This window comes from Hyaena hyaena, unplaced genomic scaffold, assembly GCF_003009895.1.
Source record: "Hyaena hyaena isolate Hyena2069 unplaced genomic scaffold, ASM300989v1 scaffold_106, whole genome shotgun sequence".
In the NCBI taxonomy this organism is placed as follows: Eukaryota; Metazoa; Chordata; class Mammalia; order Carnivora; family Hyaenidae; genus Hyaena; species Hyaena hyaena.
In genome coordinates, this window is record NW_024080738.1 from 1,877,450 (window position 1) to 1,897,830 (window position 20,381).

The 20,381-nt window shown below is 44.7% G+C and overlaps 1 protein-coding gene and 1 pseudogene across 1 annotated transcript in view; one reads left to right on the forward strand and one right to left on the reverse strand.

Annotated features, from left to right (window-relative positions):
- The window catches only part of SLC25A15 (solute carrier family 25 member 15), a 30,821-nt gene that overhangs the window by 5,707 nt on the left and 4,733 nt on the right, over positions 1-20,381 (reverse strand). The window contains exons 3-4 of the mRNA XM_039236105.1: positions 7,316-7,574; positions 2,955-3,092 (exon numbers count right to left, since the gene is read on the reverse strand). Coding sequence (XP_039092036.1) covers positions 2,955-3,092; positions 7,316-7,574 — 397 coding nt within the window. The remainder of the gene's footprint in view (positions 1-2,954; positions 3,093-7,315; positions 7,575-20,381) is intronic.
- Positions 17,226-18,408, forward strand: LOC120234289 (annotated as a pseudogene).

Here is a 20,381-nt window from a genome sequence, read left to right on the forward strand (position 1 = left end):
AGTGTTTGCCCAGGCCCCGACCTCCCTCAGCTCCTCTCCTCCCCAACCTTTCTTTTCAACTGGTGTGCACTGAGGGACTTTGTTGGTGCTAGTGCAGGGGAATGAGCAAGGGAGTAAATGTTACTCGAAGGCAAGACAAAGGAAATTTTTAGAAATTCCTGTAGGGAGGGGCGCCTGGATGGCTCAGTCGGTTGAGTGTCCAGCTTCGGCACAGGTCACGGTCTCATGGTTGGGGAGTTTGAGCCCCGTGTCAAGCTCTCTGCTGTCAACAAAGAGAGCCTGCTTTGGATCCTCTAGCTCTTCTCTCTGCTCCTCCCTGCTTATGCTCACTCTCTCAAACAAAACGAAAAAATAAAAGAACAAGAAAAAATTCCTGTAGGGCAAGAAGCACTACGAATTTAGTGTTTAGAGAAATAGGGATGTGAGAATTTTTATTTCAAGCTGCTCAGAGCCCTGTAGCGGCTGGAATGCAGGACACTTCTGCCTAGACCCCTCTTCCTGATGGTGGGCACCATGGCAGACTTTACCCGTCAGAAAAGCAGCACCACAAACACATCCTCGGTGCAGTTTTAGAGAACTCTTCACTCCTCACTTAGCTCTCAGCAGGTGACCCTAGCTTGGACCAGCCGGGGAGGAGCAAGGCCCAAGTAATAAAAAGGCCCTTCAGAAGGCTTCATCAGGCATCTCCCATTAGCCGGGTCCTTCCTGCAGCTCTGTTCCATTGCCGTTGTAGAATGGGAGCTAAGTAATTCAACTCAGTGCCTTCTGATCCCAGTCTTAACCGCAAGCTACCATATACCCCTGCGGGGTCACTGCTCCACTTAAAATACAGTCAATATTTACTTTTGTGCAAAGTATCCATTTGCCTAATTCTTTGGAGCCAAAATTTGCTTTCTTAAAAATACCCTAAACTACTAAGGGACACAAGAGCAACTTTCTGGGTGTGGTTAATGTTCTACCTCTTAGTCTGGGCACTAGTTTCAAAACTATGTTTTAGGACCACAGAGCCCCACACTTAGGATTTCTGCATATATATTACATTTCAATAAAGAGTTTTAAAGACTTACACTTTTGGACCCCTAAGCTAAGACTAGATTCAAACTGGCTGTAATGAATCTCAAGGGTGTAGAGCTCAATTACACAAAGCCCATCCTCACTGGGAGGAGACGAACTCTATAAATGGCCTATTGATGTGTTTCTTCCCCAGCAGATTTACAGACTGAGATTAAAGAAGATAATACATTGCTTTACAATCCAAATAAATCATACTATATGTGACACTCTCTCATGAGGTAACTAGAATCAGTTTTAAAGACTGAAGGGGAAAAGGATTAAAAAAAGAGATTCAAGGGGCGCCTTGGTGGCTCAGTCGGTTAAGCGTCCAACTTCAGCTCAGGTCATGATCTCACAGTTCGTGGGTTCGAGCCCCATGTCGGGCTCTGTGCTGATGGCTAGCTCAGAGCCTGAAGTCTGCTTCAGATTCTGTATCTCTCTCTCTCTCTGCTCATGCGGTCTCTCACTCAGAAATAATAAAACATTTTAAAAAAAAGAGAGAGAGATTCAAAGGGGACATGCACCCCAATGTTTATAATGGCATCATCAACAATTGCCAACAATGGAGAGCGCCCATAGAATGCCCACTGACTGATGAATGGATAAAGAAGATGTAGCATGTGTGTGTACATATACACATTGCCATTTGCGATGACGTGGATAGGGCTAGAATGTATCACGCTAAGTGAAATAAGTCAATCAGAGGAAGATTTCACTCATATGTGGAGAAACAACACAGATGAATATATGGGAAGCGCAGAGGAAGAGACAAACAAACCACAAGAGACTCTGAATGACAGAGAACTATGGGTTGACGAGGGAGGTGGGTGGAGGGGGGACCTAAGTGGGGGATGGGCATTAAGGAGGACACCTGAGAGGAACACTGGGTTTTGTACGTAAACACCACCACCCTGAATTCTATTCCTGAAACCAATATTGCACTATATGTTAACTAAAATTTAAATTTTAAAAATATGTTTGGAAGAATTCACTTATAGAAAAAAAATAGTAAGATCTAGAAGATTTAAACATGATTAACAAATGTGACCTATAGAATACTATATCCAATAAATGAATATATGGTCTCAAAAAAAAAAAAGAAAAAGACTGAGGGGGAGGGGCACCTGAGTAGCTCAGTCACTTGAGTGTCAGACTCTTGATTTTGGCTCAGGTTGTGATCCCAGGGTCATAGGATTGAGCCCCGTGTCAGGCTCAGTGCTGAGTGTGGATCCTGCTTGGGATTCTCTCTATTTGCCCTCTCCCCGACTGGCTCATATGCTCTCTGTGTCTCTCAAATAAATAAACGAATAAATGAGGCAATATTTATTAAAAAAAAAAAAAAAAGGACAACGACAGAGGGGACAGTGGTTTGATGGTTGCAGAGCAGCTCACAAGGGCTCTGAGGAGTGTTTTCAGAACCTGCCTCTGTGGGTACATGTGAGGGATGAGAAAGGGAGGGGAGGAAGTTACCTGGGATCTGGGGTGATCACCCGTGTGAAACCTGGAAATGCACTTCAAATATTCATCTCAGGACCCGAATTCGTACTTGTGAAGGCTCAGCCTTCAGGCACAGTTGCAAAGCTGTCTGCTCTGTTCCTCGTATACAGCTGAGGCTCTGCCTCATGCCCTCAACAAGCCAAGAGCAGTACTCGCTCCTGGCCTGCTTCCCAGGTATTAAATATCTGCCTACGATGCTCTGTTGTGGGGGCAGAGGTAGGTGCAGCCATCACAGACAGTCTGGTCAGAAAGTTATCCTCTGGTTGGGGAAAAGATTCTAGAAACACTACTTTGGAGTAGACAAATCCGTTTCTCTTGCTTAGCTTGGGTACAATAGAAAATTTACAAATACTCCATGCGCCAAGCCAACAGAGACCTGACACCTGAGCCCAAGCAGTGCTTACTTATGGCTTCTGGCGATCTTCCCTGATGACTCCATTTCATGCATGGTCTGTAGCCGGCACTTGACAAGCTCCGTGGGGCAAAGCACGAGAGCAGCAAAGGCAGAGGCGAAGGAACCAGCGGCCGCGTTCTGCAGATCACTGGAAGGAAACAGGCACAGGGCTCCAGTTATTCATTCACTCAGCACTCACCGTGCAAAGCACTCAGGCAGTGAGGGAGAGCAAGGAGCGAAGGAGAGGAACGCTTGGACACCTGCACATGGTGCTTCATCTAAGGGTCCCACAACCCTGTGAGGCTGACAGCAACACCCCAGCTGTCACATGGCAATACAACAAATACACAGATCACATACTACTAAGTGATCATATGAAGATTCAAACGCAGGTCTGCCTGACTGCAAAATCTATGTTCCCAGTGCTATGCACCGAATGTATCCCCCACCCCCAAATTTCTATGCTGAATCTTTATTCCCCAATATGATAGCATTTGGAGGGGGGACTTTGGGAGGTAATTAGATTGAGATGAAGTCAAGAGGGCAGAACCCCCAGGATGAGATTAGTGTCCTTCTAAGAGACCACCCAGCTCTCTCTCTACCCACTGAAGACACACACAGCAAGAAGGTGTCCCTCTGCAAATCAGTAACTGGACCCTCACCAGACACCAAATCAGCCAGCAACATGACCTTGACCTTTCCAGTCTCCAAGAACAGTGAGAAAGAAAGCCACTCAGTTGATAGCATTTTGTTACAGCAGCCAGAACTAAGACACAGTGATACACAAAACAAAATCAAAAGGAGGGAGGGCGGGAGGGAGAAGGAAAAAGAGGAAAATATTACCCATACTCCCACCCCCATCCCAAAGGCACCCATTGTTAACACTGCAGCGTATGTGCCACTAGGCTTTATAAACCCAGGTTCTGAGTCTGTCCCCCTGTGCCCCAAATTCCAACCTGGAGCAACCAGGTATGTGATGTAACTGCCACAGACGAAAGCCCAGGATAAATTTTTAACCATAAAGCTGCTCGTTGCAAAAAAGTTTTCCCAGCTCAGCTGATGACCTCCTGACCTCAGCAACAGAGGATAGTAGCATAGGAGGGGAGAAGCCAGCGCCAGCCAGCAAGCTCGGTGGTCGGAGGTGAAAAGGCTAAGTCGGGAATCCACATGGAGGAACGCAGGCAAGTACAAAAACCAGAAGTATTCACCTCACCTCAAAAGGTTTTGGTGCCAGCGGCCACGGTCACCGGCAGGGCTGTGAAACTGAGGTCCACTAAAGAGTCCAAAAATACGGGGGAAAGCCTGAGAAATCCATCGTCAGGAATTCTTCTGAGTGTTCATGGGGGTCAGAAAATAAGACCCTTTCCAACCCGGACAGTGTTCTGCCACAGGACCTCAGCTGGCACACGGGGCTGGGCAGGGAGCAGCAAGTGGCTCGCAGCAGGACAGTGGGCTCTCTGACATCCATTAGATGCCTGCATCCCACGGACACTGGACACCGGGATGACATGTCCCCGGGGGGTAATCCCCCCAGCTGGCTGCCCTGGGTGGAGATCCCCCAACAATTTTTCTCTAAATCATGAGCAACAGCCGAATAGCTCTTTCAGTTGTCCTCAAGTTACATAAACGGACGTCAGGCAGTAGTATAAAATCCAGGGCCGCCTCCACCCTCAGCCCCTCTTCTATCCCCTGGTGACCTGGTGCTGGGGGCAGACAGAAGGAGGGAGGCCGGGGTCCAGCAGGCGGCCACACACCTGGGTCCCAGAAGAGCTGGCCTGGAGGAAGGCTTTCTTCCAGGAGGAAAACACTGCAACACAGACTTGCTTTTCATTTCAGAGAATTAAATATCAGCCCATCACCTGGCGAGAGCCACACACAGGGCTGTCCTTGCTCTCAGCTTCTAGTGTGCGGGAAGCGCCCAACACTGCTCACACTCTTCCTTCCTGCCTTCCCTCCCTCCCCGCCTTCCTTCCTGATAGACTTAGCTGTCTGTCAAGACCAAAGCTTCAACTGGTTTCTGTGGTCCTCCAGCCAGCCTGCAGATCCATACCTGGCCTCCCTCGGACTCTCTGTCAACCTGCTGACCGGCAACCGTCAATTAGGCTCATTAACCAGAGTTGCCAAGCTTGCTGGAACAAAGGTGGCATCAATAAATGGGGACATCTATCCATCTAAGACACAATAACGGCTCGGCCGCCCGAATGAACACTGAGCAGGCCGATCCAGCACAACAACAAGGCCGAGTCAGGTGTGCGGTGGACTCTGGCTCTCTGCTAAGTACTCTCCTCTTCCAGGGCCTTAAATGAGGTACGCCGGCCCCACGCTGCACCTGCCGTATAGGCGCTCTGAACGGGAACGGAAGCCGCAACAGGCCTAGGATGGGGTTTTGTAAGAATCCAGCGTTTGTCCCCCTTCAACAAACAAGCACCTGGACGCTCGTGCTGTGTTTAGGCCCATGTGGCCAGGGGTCAAAGGAGAACACGCCTTGCGGTGGCATTGCAACCAAGGACACACAAATATTTACAGTACTATTGCTGAAATTCATGGCCATGCTTCTACCAAGCAGGGCTTTCCTTTCACTGCTTCTACTTATTACTCTTTTTTCTAGGCCTGGCCCCTACCACACAGTCCAGAGCCCTGACTCCCCTCTTAGGGAAAGAATACCAGACGGGGGCTCAGAAGACATGGGTTTGAGTCCTGCTCTCTGTCATCAGGTCAGATAATAGGATCCTAAGCCGGTCAGGATCTGCATGAAACTTTACCCATTTAGAACACACATACCACCACCGGCTTTGCTGCTCTCAGAGGACATCAGCGAGGGCTAAACAAACAAAAAACCAGGATAGCCGTGGAAGTCACAGATCTGTCAGCTCTACGGCAGCATTTTCCCCAACAGACAGTAAGTGCACACCGTTCTGCAGGATGAAAGGCAGCCCCCTCCCACGCCACCAAGACCAAAAAAGAAGAGGGTGCTGGGTTAGGCCAAGCGAAAGAGGGCAGCTCCCTTGTTGCAGGACTTCCTCCAGGATCCCACGTGGCTGCTCGCTGTCCGTCTTCTCTGCAAGGCATCCTCCTCTGGGGATGCTGTGGGGGACCTAACCCCCAGGTCTCCTCAAGTAGAAAGTCTCCCCCGTGAGCGGGGAGAGCGACGGTCACGAAGGGTTTTTCCCATCCGTCTCTATCATGAGATCCCACATCCTCCTGGTTGGTCTCCTGCGTATTTCTTTACTTCCTCCCTTGTTCCTGACCCCTCTGTGCTGGAAGGTCCTGGAATCGGTGTGCAGCCCCCTACAGAAGCTATCTCCCTGGGTGATTTCATCCAGTCCCCTTAAAAAACAAGTTCCATTCATCAAGATGAAATTCCTGGGTACAAAAGGACAGGTCTTAAAGACCATTAGGCACCTCCAGAGGACATTTCTGTTCAAAGGAGACCTGCTTTGGGGCGCCTGGGTGGCTCAGTCAGTTAAGCATCCAACTTCGGCTCAGGTCATGATCTTGCAGTTCATGGGTTCAAGCCCCGCATCGGGTTCCATGCTGGCAGCTTGGAGCCTGGAGCCTGTTTCAGATGCTGGGTCTCCCTCTCTCTCTGCCCCTCCCCCACTCATGTCCTGTCTCTGTCTCAAAAATAAACTATAAAAAAAATTTTTTAAAAAAAGGGACCTACTTTAGTCAGGTGGGACCTGAGTTACAATAGGGTTTCCAATTCCTACCAGTACAACCCAGAAGACTGTCTGCCCTTTGCAACCAGGAAGCTGATACAAATGATTAAAAAACAAAAAATCAGCGTTCGAAAAAGGGATAGCTACACACACCAGTGGCTCCCGAGTTGTTCTTAGTCGCCGTGTATGTAAATATCCAAGGGGTGACCAAGCACAAGGCAAAGTCTGACGTTTGGGGCAGACGTGGCTAAACAAACAGGTTCAGCTGCAACTTCTCAGATGCTTCCGACTCTTCGTAAAATTCCAAGTTCCTCTCAGCCTTCTGTGGCTCCGGCAGCTTCTTCTGATCCTCCGCACTTCGCCGAGGAAGTGGAATCCCAGGCTTGGCTCACACGCTGCCTCTGCGGCTGTGGTCCAGAGCCTGTGCCCACAAGGAAGCGGCACCACCAGCGGCACCCGGAAAGCACCTTCCTGAAGAACACCAACACGGAAGGGTGGTTCCTTCCCCATGGTGCATTACAGGCCAGCCTCCTCCTGCAGAATTCGTGGCTTGCAAGTTTTATAGGATGACAACGTATTACTTCATAGCCAGAGAGAAGGGGTTATTTTTAAAAAGGATGCATTCTTCCCATAAGGGATCATAAAAGCCTTAACCACACGACAATGTTGTCTGGTTAAAGAAACTGAGCAGGTGTCAGTGCCCACAACTCACCTCAGCTTGGCCTGCTTCTCCAATCCAACCACTTTCCGCACCACCTGCTGGCAGAAGCCGTAGCACATGAAGAGGACGGAGTTCTCAGCGATGTTGGCGATCAGCGCCGGGCTGGTCCCCTTGTAGAAGCCCCGGAAGCCCACTTGGGAGTAGGTTTTCAGGCAGCAGTCGGTGAGGCCCCTGTACAGGTCGGGGAACGTCTGCATCTTCACTTTCACGGTGTCGAAGGGTTGCCCCGTCAGTACACATGCCGTGCCCCCTACAACCAGGACAGAAATCTCCTCCAGCACGAGCCTGCCTGTTTTAGAGCACAGCCTCCAATACCCGCAGAAACGAGAGGGAGGCAGCCTACCCCAGGGCTTACTTCCGCTTCCGTTCATTCGACCTCTTTCTCCCCCAAACCTGCTGGCCCAGTCCAAATACCGACACAGGGTCCCCAGTGTGCCCGGCACCCAGCTACAGCCCTGAAGGGGCTCACCCTTGGCAGGAGAGACAGATGGGAGTTCAACAGTCAAAACCACCAGATGCAAAAGTGTGGAGGGCGTTCGGGGGTATCAGCAGTGGGGTCTGAGGGACCTGGGCTGGAGGCCTGGCGCTGCTGGGAGGTCCCGGACAAGCAAGATCAGTTCTGAGCCCTGGTTCCTCACTCGGTTAGCATGAGGATTCAATAAAAATGGAGGAGAAGGATTAACAGAACAGCTGTTGTTTATCAACAAGTGGTTGATAAACAGCACTTAGTCTGTGTGTATGTGCAACCATACAGAAGGGAGAGAAAGTCCAGCAGTAATGAATCACTCCTCTTTGCCTAAGGCCCAGCAGGACTGAGGACGATCAGAAAAACAGAGAAAGAAGCAACAGATAAAGACAGAGTTTGGCCAATCACTAAAGAGCTAAAATTTGACCATATGGAAAATCTTTATTGGACTCTACCAATTCATGATTTGTATTCGAATAGGGAATGCACTGAAACTTACCTCTGCTTAGTAGAAGTCACCTATTTTTGCACTCTTATACTCTAAGAGTTTAGAAAATGGCAAAATCTCAATTGCATTAGGTTACTTCCATAAAAATTCTGAACGTAAGGGAAAAGTTGAACTAGAACCACCCTATAATATCCCCAGACCCCAGAGTGGGTCAACATTTGGGAAATGTCACCAGCTAACACTTCCATCTTCCTTGGGCCAAAGAGGCCTCTGTAGCTCAGACATTCCCCACTTGTGCCAGCAAACATAACCATCAATGAAGTTTTTAAAGCTTCATCAAAACTGAAGAGAAGACTTAAATATTTAAGAAATACAATTTCATAATTTGACATCACAAGGTTACCCCAACTAAACTGTGGAAAGTAGAGATATGAGAGGGACTGCTTTAAATGACTCCCAAGTAATTACTGGCAGATAAAAAGGCCATTTTCAAGGAGTTCTGCAAACTGGGCTCTTCTTTTAAGCAATCCCAAGTGTGATCTCTGGGATCCTCTCCCTACTGTTCATTTCTTCTAGGAGAGTAGTGATGCATTTCCACGTTGCCTTGCCAAGTGATCCCCAGTTTGGAATTATAACCTCTTACAGCTCAAGAAGAGGTCACTACCATTAGGGTTATTCTTTACCAGGTACTCATAAGAATAACAGAAGACCCTAAACCAAAAAATAATTTAAACATTTGAAAAGAGGAGGTAAATCTCAGCATTTTTAAAGAGGATACATAATTTAGGTAACCTAGATGCAGATACACTAGATAAAGCATTTAATTCAGAGCATTACAATTTTAACTGGAAGCTTCCACATCTTAATTCAGTCATCCCAAACAGGTGGACATCACAGGTTGCTAATGAACACATTTGTTGCAGATCCTGAACAGTTACATTTCCAATAGGGAGAAAGTAGGAAGCTAGCACACTTTCAAATGCTTACTAAAGTCTACCCTCTCATCTACAGGGGGTAAGTGGACTCTCCTGTAATGTATTACAAATGACACTGTCGAGGCACGTGCTGAGCCCCACTCAAGTGGCTGAGGACTACTCCAAACACCAGTACCAGTCACTGAGACCCAGTAGGTGCTTACATACCCATCAAGTATCCATGAAGCTATGAATAATTTACAGGAATATTTCTCCACTTGCTTAGACAACAGACCTCCGATCATCTCATTCTCCTTGAGAGACAAATGGAAAGAGCATCTGCTTTTTTTGGTAGGTGTCCCAACAGGCCCTGAATTTTATCCTGCAAGAGAGGCACCCAGACCATGGGGCACTCTACACCTTACCAAGGTCAGAGTTGTGGGTTTTCTATGCTTGACACAACTGAGTTGGCAAAGGACTGTCAGGGCAGGGATGGTGTCGGTGGGGAAAGTAGGGAGGCTAGAACTAAAGACCAAGAAGCAGAACCTTGACCACCTTGTCCAATAAATGCTCTAACAGTGCAGGAAGCATAGCAATTTTTAAATATTCTAATAAAAAATGCTCTTGATGGACCAAATGCTCCAATCAAAAGACAGGGTAAGGATGCCTGGCTGGCTTAGTTGGTAGAGCACATAACGCTTGATCTCAAGGTTGTGCATTTGAGTCCTATGCTGGGTGAGGGCTTACTTAAAAAAAGAAAAAAAGAGGGGGCACCTGGGTGGTTCTGTCAGTTAAGTGTCCTGAACTTCAGATCAGGTCATGATCTCATGGTTCGGGAGTTTGAGCCCCGCATCAGGCTCCAGACTGACAGCTTGGAGCCTGGAGCCTGCTTCAGATTCTGTGCTTCTCTTTCTCTCTCTGACATCCCCCTACTAGTGCTCTCTCTCTTAAAAATAAACAAACATTAAGAAAAAAGGACACTGGGTGACTGAATGAACACACACACACACACACATCTATATGCTGCCTACAAGAGACTCACTTCAGACCTAAACACACATACACTGAAAATAAAAAGGGGAGGAAAAACATTTAACATGCAAAAGAAGGCGACTCACTTCAGACCTAAACACACATACACTGAAAATAAAAAGGGGAGAAAAAACATAAAAAAAACTGTAGAAGGCCAAAAAAAAAAAAAAAAAAAAAAAAAAAAAAAAAAAAAAACTGGAGTGGCAACACACAAAATACTGCAAAACAAACACTGTAGCAAGAGACAAAGAAGGGCACTACATCATGATAAAGGGATCAATCCAACAAAAGGATAGAACATTTATAAACAGCTACGCACCCAACACAGAAGCACCTAAATACATAAAGCAATTGACATAAAGGGAAAATTTGACAGTAATGCAATAGTAGAGGACTTTAGCACCCCAACTACATCAACAGATCACCCAGGCAAAAAATTAACAAGGAAACAGTGGCTTTGAACAACACATTAGACCAGATGATCATAACCTATACATACAGAACATTCCATCCAAAATCAGAAGAAAACACACTGTTTTCAAGTGCACATAGAACATTCTCCAGAATAGATCATATGTTAGGCCACAAAAATCTCAATAAATTTAAGAAGATTGAAATCAGGGCACCTGTGTGCCTCAGTAGGTTACGCGTCCAACTCTTGATATCAGCTCAGGTCATGATCTCACAGTCGTGAGATCGAGCCCCACATTGGCTCCACACTGAGCATGGATCGTACTTAGGCATTTTCTCTCTCCCCCTTTAAGCTCCCCCACTTGCTCACATGTGTTCATGCAATCTCTCTCTTTCTCTCTCTCTCAAAATAAATAAAATTTAAAAACACTGAAATCAGGGGCACCTCAGTAGCTCAGTTGGTTAGGCGTCCAACTTCGGCTCAGGTCATGATCTCACAGTTCATGGGTTCGGGCCCTGCGCTGGGCTCTGTGCTGGCAGCTAGCTCAGAGCCTAGAGCCTGTCTTTAGATTCTGTGTCTCTCTCTCTGCCCCTCCCCTGCTCATGCTGTATCTCTCTCTCAAACCCACAGCTAATATACTCAATGGTGAAAAATTGAGAGCTTTTCCTCTATGATCAGTAACAAGACAAGGATGTATCCTCTCATTACTTACTCAACATAGTACTAGAAGTCCTAGCTATAGCAATCATACAAGAAATAAAAGGCATCCAAATTACCTTCTTCCAATTAAGGAAGAAGCTACACTGTCCCTAATTTGCAGATGAAAGGATAGTGCCTAAAGAAAACCTCAAAGACTTCACCAAAAACCTGTTTAAACCGATAAATGAATTCAGTAAATTTGTAGGATACAATATTAAAGAGAATTCTGTTGCACGTTTATAGTATTAGAAAGAGAAACATTTTTTAATTTAAAATTTTTTAAAAAAGAACACTTAAGAAATAATCCCATTTACAATCACTCCAAAAAAAAAAACACCAAACCTAGAAATAAACTTAACCAAGGAGGTGAAAGACCTATACTCCTGAAAACTATAAAGCATTGAGAAAGAAACTAAACATGACACAAATGGGAAAGAAATACCATGCTCATGGATTGGAAGAACAAATATTGTTAAAAGGTCCATACTACCCAAAGCAAAATCAACAGATTCAATGCAATCCCTACCAAAATACCAACATTTTCCCCAGAACTAGAATAATCCTACAATTTTCAAGGAACCACAGACATCCCTGAATAACCAAAGCAATTTTGAAAAAAACAACAAAGCTTGAGGTCATGATCCCAGATTTCAAGATCTACTACAAAGTCCTTGGTCCATGTGTGCATCCTCAGGCTGGATCCCTTCTCCAGGCACTAAGACACAGTTGTACAGATGACCAAATCCTGCTCTGCAAAGTACTTCCTTCCAGGTGAATGACCCTCACTGGACGATATACATTTAAAAAAAATTTTTTTTTTGAGTTTGGGAAAGTCTAGCAGGACTGCTAAAACAAAAATTACTCTTCAGGAAAATAAAACAATCCAGTTTTGACAACATATCCACAATTCCTTGTGTACAGTCAGAAATTGCCAGACTTGCAAAGAAATAGAAAAATATCACCTATAGGGAAAGAATTCAGTTGATGAAACTGAGCAGGAGATAGTTCAGGTGTTAGATTTAAAATGCAAAGACATAAAGGACTGCCTGGATGGCTCAGCTGGTTAGGTGTCTGACTTCAGCTCAGGTCATGGTCTTACAGTTCACACGTCTGAACCCCACATCGGGCTCTATGCTGACAGCTCGGAGCCTGAAGCCTGCTTCAGATTCTGTGTCTCCTTCTTCCTCTGTGTCCCTCCCCGCTAACACTCTCTCAAAAATAAATAAAACATTAAAAAACTAAAAAGACGCAAAGACATATCAACAGTCATCATAATAAAGTTTAAAGGTATGGGGCACCTGGGTGGCTCAGTTGGCTAAGCGTCCAACTTTGGCTCAGGTCATGATCTCATGGTTCATGGTTTCGAGCCCCACGTCAGGCTCTTTGCTGACAGCTAGCTCAGAGCCTGGAGCCTGCTTCAGATTCTGTGTCTCCCTCTCTCTCTGACCCTCCCTGCTCGCTTGCTCTCTCTCTCTCTCTCTCTCTCTCAGAAATAAATAAAACATTAAAAAAAGAAAAAAGAAGTTTAAAGGCCTGATGGAAAATCTGCACTTGGTGGTCAAAGAGATATGGAGATCTCTTAAAAATGATCTAAAGGAAATTTTAGGAATAAAAAGTACACTATCTGAAATGAAAAATCCAAAGAACTCCAGTACCAAAAAGGAGTGGCAACAAATAAAAGAATTAGCCACACAAAAAACAGGATAAATAAAATAGAAGGAGCAAACTCTAAAATAGTAGAGGATATTGAAAATTTGACTTTTTTAAATGCTTATTTTTGAAAGAGAGAACATGGACAAGGAAGGGGCAGAGAGAGGGAGAAAGTGAGAATCCCAAGCAGGCTCCACAATGTCAGTGCAGAGCCCAGTGCAGGACTCGAACCCATGTACCATGAGATCATGACCTCAGCTGAAATCAAGTAAGCCACTTAACCAACTGAGTACCCAGGTGCCCCGAAAATTTGATTTTTAAAGAAATGAATGAGCAGAATAGCAAGTTAGATGAAGCTAAAGAGTACAATACAAACCAAGGTAAGGAACTGTCCCATGATAAATCACAAAATCACAAATTCAAGAGAAGTATGGAAGAAGCCATAGCAAATAGTTGATGGACACAGAGATTGCAGCACCCTACAGAAGTAACAGGAGAGGAGAGAGAGATTGCAGAGGATGAACCGGTCAAAGGAATAACAGGAGAAAATCCCTCAGAATTTAAAGAACAAAGAGAAAATTCTAAAACCCTCTGGTGAAGGTGAAGGAGAAATACGCATGGCAGCAGACTTTTCAACAGCAACAACGGACACTAGTAAGCAATGGGGTAATGTCTTCAACATCGTAATAGAAAATGATTTTGAACCTAACTTTCTAGCCCAAGTTAAATTAGCATTAAGCATGGGGAAGTAAGGACATTTTCAGATATGCAAAGCCTCAGCAAATTTATGAGCCAAAAGTCATTTATAAAAGAATTAATGAAAGATCCATGCCCACAAGAAAAGAAGGAGGAAAATAATGGACTTAAGAAAAAGGAGATAAAACTCTAACAGATCCCAAGCATGGAGCTAGGGAGGAAATCAGTGATGGCTTGAGCTTTCTATTTGTTAAAGAGGAAAAGTTGCTGGCCAGAGGATGTGAAGAACTTAGAAACTCAGGAGGAAGAGTCTTCAAAGTGAGGGGGGGAAAAAACCCAACAACAAAAAACACCGCTAGAGGAGGAAGAGGCCTCAGAGACAGACATGGAGGGAGATGGGGCTTGACAGCTGGGGGAGGAAAGAGAAGAGGCTTCAGGATTAAGTGAGGAACAGGACACAAACTTTCAGTGTCATACTGTGGCAAATACAAAACATGAAGTTGACGAAATAACCAATAATGGCTTGGAGATTATTTTGATTAAAGAGGTAGAAGATCCTGAGCCAGAAAAAGATGAAGGTTCAGAGTGGGAAATGAAAGTATTCTTATTGTGGGAGGAAGGAAAGGACTCTGAAGTAAAAATATAAAGACTATCTCCCAGATCCAGAAAAAAAAAAAGAGGCCTCACATGTACTTAAAGAAATTGCCAGTAGTTATTTGGCTTGGGGACTCAAAGAAGAAAAAATTGATGAAACACTGGATGGAACAAAACCCCCAGAATAAAGCAGCAGCTATGCCAATAAATCAAGGAGTCGGGACAGTCTCTCTGACCTTGCATTTGGCCTCTCCCTCAAAGTCACTAGAGCTAATTTCTGGTATGCAGAAAAGGCACTGATGTTCAAATCTGAGTACTCCATCAGGAATCACCACATATTTTTACAGAAAACTGAGAAAGATAGACACAAAACTCTGCAAACAGAGAAGTCAGCATCTGAAGAAACAGACTCGATACCAGAAACTGAAGAAAACTTTAGAAGAAATGTAATTAATAACTTCAGAGAGATACAAGAGGAGATTGGAAATATTATCATTCAGAAGTCTTGGAAATAAAAAAAACTCAATAAATGCTCTGAACAGCAAAATACACATACTTGAAGAGAGAATGGACAATCTGGAGAATTCTTCAGTTTGATATTCTAAGGATACAATGCAAGTGGCCAAACAGATAATAAAGATCAGAATAAACATTAAAAAAAAAAAAAAGAGAGAGAGACAGAGAGGATAGATCCAGAAGCACCAACATTCATTCTGATAGGAATTCCAGAAAAAGATAATAAAGAGCATGGAGCAGAGGAAATAATAAAGGAAATGATTGAAGAAAACTTTCCAGAGGTAAAGAAAGATTCAAGTCTTGGTATCATTGCTTACCGAGAACCTAGTAAGACTGATGAAAACAGACTTGTTCCTAGGTACATCTTGGTGAAATGTGGGAATTCCAGTGATAAATAAAAGAATCATAAAGGCTTCCAGAAAGAGAAGAGAGACCGTATAGAGGAACAAGAATCAGACTGATGGCAGACTTATCACTGGATACTCTGGATGCTAGAAATAAAATGGGGCAATATCATAAAAGTTCTGCAGGCAAAAGGCTTTAAACCTAGAATACTATACCCAGCCAAACTGGCATTTGATATTGAAAGTAAAACAAGAACATGTTTTGATACAGAAGCAACCACAAAGTTTATTTCTTGCATCCCTCCTTTGAAATAATTATTAGAGGATATACTTTAGAAATCCAGGGTGACTACAAATACATACAATATATATTACCTTCTTCCCACACTGAAAGTCAACAAGGAAAACTGGAAAATAAAACACCACATTTCTACCTAGGAGGATGGACAGCTAAAAGTACTTGGGAAGTAGGAGAAAAGGAGGTTATAGATACTATCTAGGTGTCGGTAAAGCTAAAGAGTATATTAAAATTAATGTCAATCATCGTAGCTTTTGTAGAAGTAGATTTTCCAAACTACCAGGGAGAGGGAAGGAATCTGTCAATGTAACCATTAGACAGAAGGAGGTGGGTGAAAGCAATAAAAAAGCACAGGAAAAAGATGACAGGATAAATTAAGTAGAAAAAAATGCAAAATTTGAACTCTTATCAAGAGGATGTTTAATTTTATCAAATATATTAATGTGAATCTTTTATTAAACCTTTTAAAAACAAGATATACTACAAGGCTGTAATAATCAAAACAATATGGTACTGGCACAAAAGTAGACACATAGATTAATGGAACGGGACAGAGAGCTCAGAAACAAACCCACACTTAAAGGGTCAATCACTCTATGGCAAAGAAGGGAAGAATATACAATGGGGAAAAGAAAGACTTCTATAAATGATGCTGGGAAAGGGATGGCTATATGCAAAAGAATTTAAATGGACTACTTTCTTTCATCATACACAAACACAAACTCAAAATGGATTAAAGACCTAAATGCGAGACCTGAAACCATAAAACTTCTAGAAAAAACCACAGGCAGTAAGTCTTTTGATATTGACCATAGCAACATTTTTCTAGATAGGTCTCCTAAGGCAAAGGAAACAAAAGCAAAAAACAAAAACAAAAAACTAATGGGACCACACTACAATAAAAAAGCTTCTGCACAGTGAAAAAAACCATCAACAAAACAGAAAGAAAAATTACTAAATGGATGAGAATATTTGCAAATGATGTTGATAGAGAACGGATATTCAAAATCTATAAAGAACTTCTACAACTCAACACCAAAAAAAAAAAAAATAAAAAAGGGGGGGGGGGACACCTGGGTGGCTCAGTCTGTTAAGTGGCTCAGGTCATGATCTTGGGGTTTGTGGGTCTGAGCCCTGCATCAAACTCTGTGCTGACAGTTTGGAGCCTGGAGCCTGCTTCAGATTCTGTGTTTCCCTCGCTCGCTGGTCCTCCCCAACTCACTCACTCTCTCTCAAAAATAAACATTAAAAATTAAAAAAAGGGCAGTGGACCTAAATAAACATTTTTCCAAAAAAAGATATCTAAATGGCCAACAGACCCATGAAAAGATGCTCAGCATCACTAATCATCAGGAAAAAGCAAATCCAAACCACAACGAGAAATCACCTAATACCTATCAGAATGGGTAGGATGAAAAAGACAAGAAGTAACCAGTGTTGGCAAGACCATAGAGAAAAAGACTCTCTTAACACTATTAGTGGGAATGTACATTAGTGCATCCACAACGGGGGGAAAAAGTATGGTGGTGTGTTCCTCAAAGAATTAAAACAAGAAATATCGTGTGATCCATTCATTCCAGTAATGGGTATTATTTACTCAAAAAAAAAATGAAAACACTAATTCAAAAAGATACGTACACCCCTAAGTCCCTTGCAGAATTATAATAGCCATGACATGGAAATAACCGAAGTGCCCCCTGGTACATGAAGAGGTAAAGGCGTCCCCTGTGCCCCATGGCGGTGGCAGGTGCTGGCCTCCTGAGCTGGGCTTCGTGGAGGCAGGGCCCGCGTGGCAGCCGGCAGTTCCCAAGCAAGGTGGGAGGTGACCCACGTGGCTGGGCCCCACGGGGCTGCCAGGGCCAGAATGGCTGGCTTGCGTGCAATGCGGCAGCCCGCTGGCCTTCCTGCTGCAGCTCCCCCCGCGGGGAGGGCAGCCGACGTTTCAGGGCTGGGATGACGGCCTGACAACGCGTGGGAGGGGCCGGGGGGCGTGGCCCAGCTCTGCGCCTGGTCCCCACCCCCTTTCCGCTTCCCCCACCCCCGTGCACTCTGGACCCCAACATTGGAGTTAATTGCTTTTAGACATCTGCCACTTTGTAAAAAATGACTTACTCCTATGAGCCACCTTCTGAGCATCCTCCTCCGGGACAGGAGAGCGCCTGCGCCTCCAGCTCAAGCCTGGTGCTCATCTCTGTGGCTGTGGAGGCCCCAAAACACGCTCTAGGCGCCACAAGACACGTTGCTGCCCTAGGGAGCACCAGACTCAAACCCGAGACTGGGCCGTACGCAGGCTTGGGCACGGCCAGATTATTCGGACAGACCAATTCCAGCCCACAACTTCCTTTCTCCGCAATTTGAAATTGTAATAGAAACGGAAGCAGAGATTACACCTGAAGTTGTTGAAAAAGCAAACGAATCAGAAATTATGGGAAGCATGGGTGAAGCATCTGAGGAAGAACTGGATTCCATGGCAAAACATAAATCCAAGGAAAATAAAATTTTCCAGAAGTTTAAAAATAAAATAGCTCTTGAGGGGCACCTGGGTGGCTCCCCCGGGTAAGCGACCAACTTCTGCTCAGGTCATGATCTAGCAGTTGGTGAGTTCAAGCCCCACGTTGGGCTGTGCTGACAGCTCAGAGACTGGGGCCTGCTTAGGAGGCCTGTGTCTCCCTCTCTGTCTGGCCCCCCCTGCCTCCACTTGTGCCGTCTCCCTCTCAAAAATAAACATTTAAAAAAATTAAAAATAAACAGAACAGCCCTTGAGCCAGAAGAGGTTCTCAGATATGGCAAAGGGACTGCACCCATCTGGATCCCTGAAAATATCCCTCAAGGAAACGACGTTCCATATTGCCCCTGGGGTGTCAAGAGAATACCTGAATTCCAGGTCATGCGTCAGCTGCCCAACTACCTGACGGCTGACAAACTGGCCACAGGGGTCAGTGGGGGGTTTGGGCTGTCCTCCCCTGTGCTGAATGTCGTAGGCTGGGGATTCGCTACAGAGAGGGCATTCTTTGAAAGCAAGTTAGAACAGATACCTGCTGGAGATGTCGTAAAGCCTTGTAAATGCTCGTAATCTCTTAAACTTTGTAATTCCATTTCTAGGACTTTGTCCTAAGGAAATAATTACCAAAGACAAAGATGTTGTTTTAGATGAGTTTACAATGTGTAAATATTAGTGAAACAAAAATGTCCGGTGACAAGCATTTACATAAATTTTGGTGTATCCCTACAGCAGAAGGTAATGCAATCTTAATGGTACAGACCTAAGGGCACATCCAATAAGATACAGGTTTAAACTGACACCAAGATGTTCATAGCATGTTCATATCTTTATAAAAGTATGTATATATGTGTACATGCACAGAAATCTGGGAAGATACATACTTGGTGTGAACTAATTAACTACGAATGGTGGGACTAGATGAAGTAATTGTTTTACCTATGTTTCTTTCTACAAAAAAATGGGGTAATTACCTAAAAAAAAAGGTTACATACACACACACACACATGTATATATATGTGCATGCATGCAATGGAGTATTACTCAGCCATAAAACAAAAGGAGATCTTCCCATTTGCAACAACATGGACAGACCTAGAGGGGATTATGCAAAGTGAAATTAGTCAGGGAAAGACAAATACCATGTGATTTCACTTATATGTAAATCTAAAGAACAAAACCTACAAAGACACTCTTAAAAACAGAGAACAAACTGGTGGTTGCCAGAGGGAAGGTGGGTGGATGAAACAGGTAAAGGAGACGAAGGTACAAACTTCCAGGTATAAAATAAATCATGGAGATATAAATTAGTACCTTCCAGGTATAAAATAAATCATGGAGATGTAAATTAGTACCTTCCAGGTATAAAATAAATCATGGAGATGTAAATTACAACCTAGGAAGTACAGTCAATGGGGACAGAAGCGGACCACATGTATGGTGCACACTGAGTAATGTACACAATGGTCAAGTCACTATGCTGCACCCCTGAAATTAATAGAGGTTAACCATCTTTCAATATGGAAAAAAGGTTTTTGGCTTATTTTTAATTTTGTCATTTGAGAGGATAAATGCCAATGACTGAAAATGTCACATTCTGAAACTATACTAGGTAAGGCATACAGCAAACAGAGCAGTCAAAAGGGGGGTGCGTTACTTTATCACCATCAAACGACTAAATCTTAAAGGGAGACCAAGGTTCTGCTTTACGGCAATTTAACTTTTGAGCTCCACACTGCCTCATTTCAACGTTATCCAATTACTCAACGATCTTCTCCAGATCCTTCCCCACCCTAGCTGATTGGTGCTCTTGGCCGTTTCCTCACTAGCTTCAGACAGGCAGTGACAGCTTCCCAGCACTTTATACCAGATGAGCTGGACCCAAACCTGCCAGATGGGAGAGATCGGTTTCAAAGAAAAGGAGGGACACAGAGAAGAATGCACGTACGTGTGCTACACCTGTATCACCTCAGACCACGATGGCCCAATGTCCGGATCCGGAGAGCCGGGCCTCAAAGGCTCCAGACTAACCTCCACCCCCGAGGCATGCTGTTGGCCCATTACACAGTATTAAAACAAAGACAAAGACAGAGCTGGTCAAGGAACCAAGCAACCAAGGTACTAGCCCCGTGTGGACACCATCTAGCTGTGCAATCATGAACAAATCTGTTCATCTCTGGATCTCTTTCCTACATAGACAGGGAGCATTAGAGCCAATGCTCTCTAAAGGCCCTTCCAGCTCCACCACTGGGAGACTGAGACCCCTCCAAAGTGGGGCTGTGGCCTCCTGCTGGCATTCCACGCGCCTCCCGGAAGACGGGGTTCTCCAGTCACTAACAGGGGCCTCCTCTCCCAGCACCGCTGGCTTAGAGCACAGACCCCTGCCCAACGAGCCTGTTGTCCTCCAAAGGTAAACAATACAGGACAATGCTACATCAGTGAGGGGTGGCCCTGTGTTACTGGGGCAGGAAGAAATCCTACCTAGTCA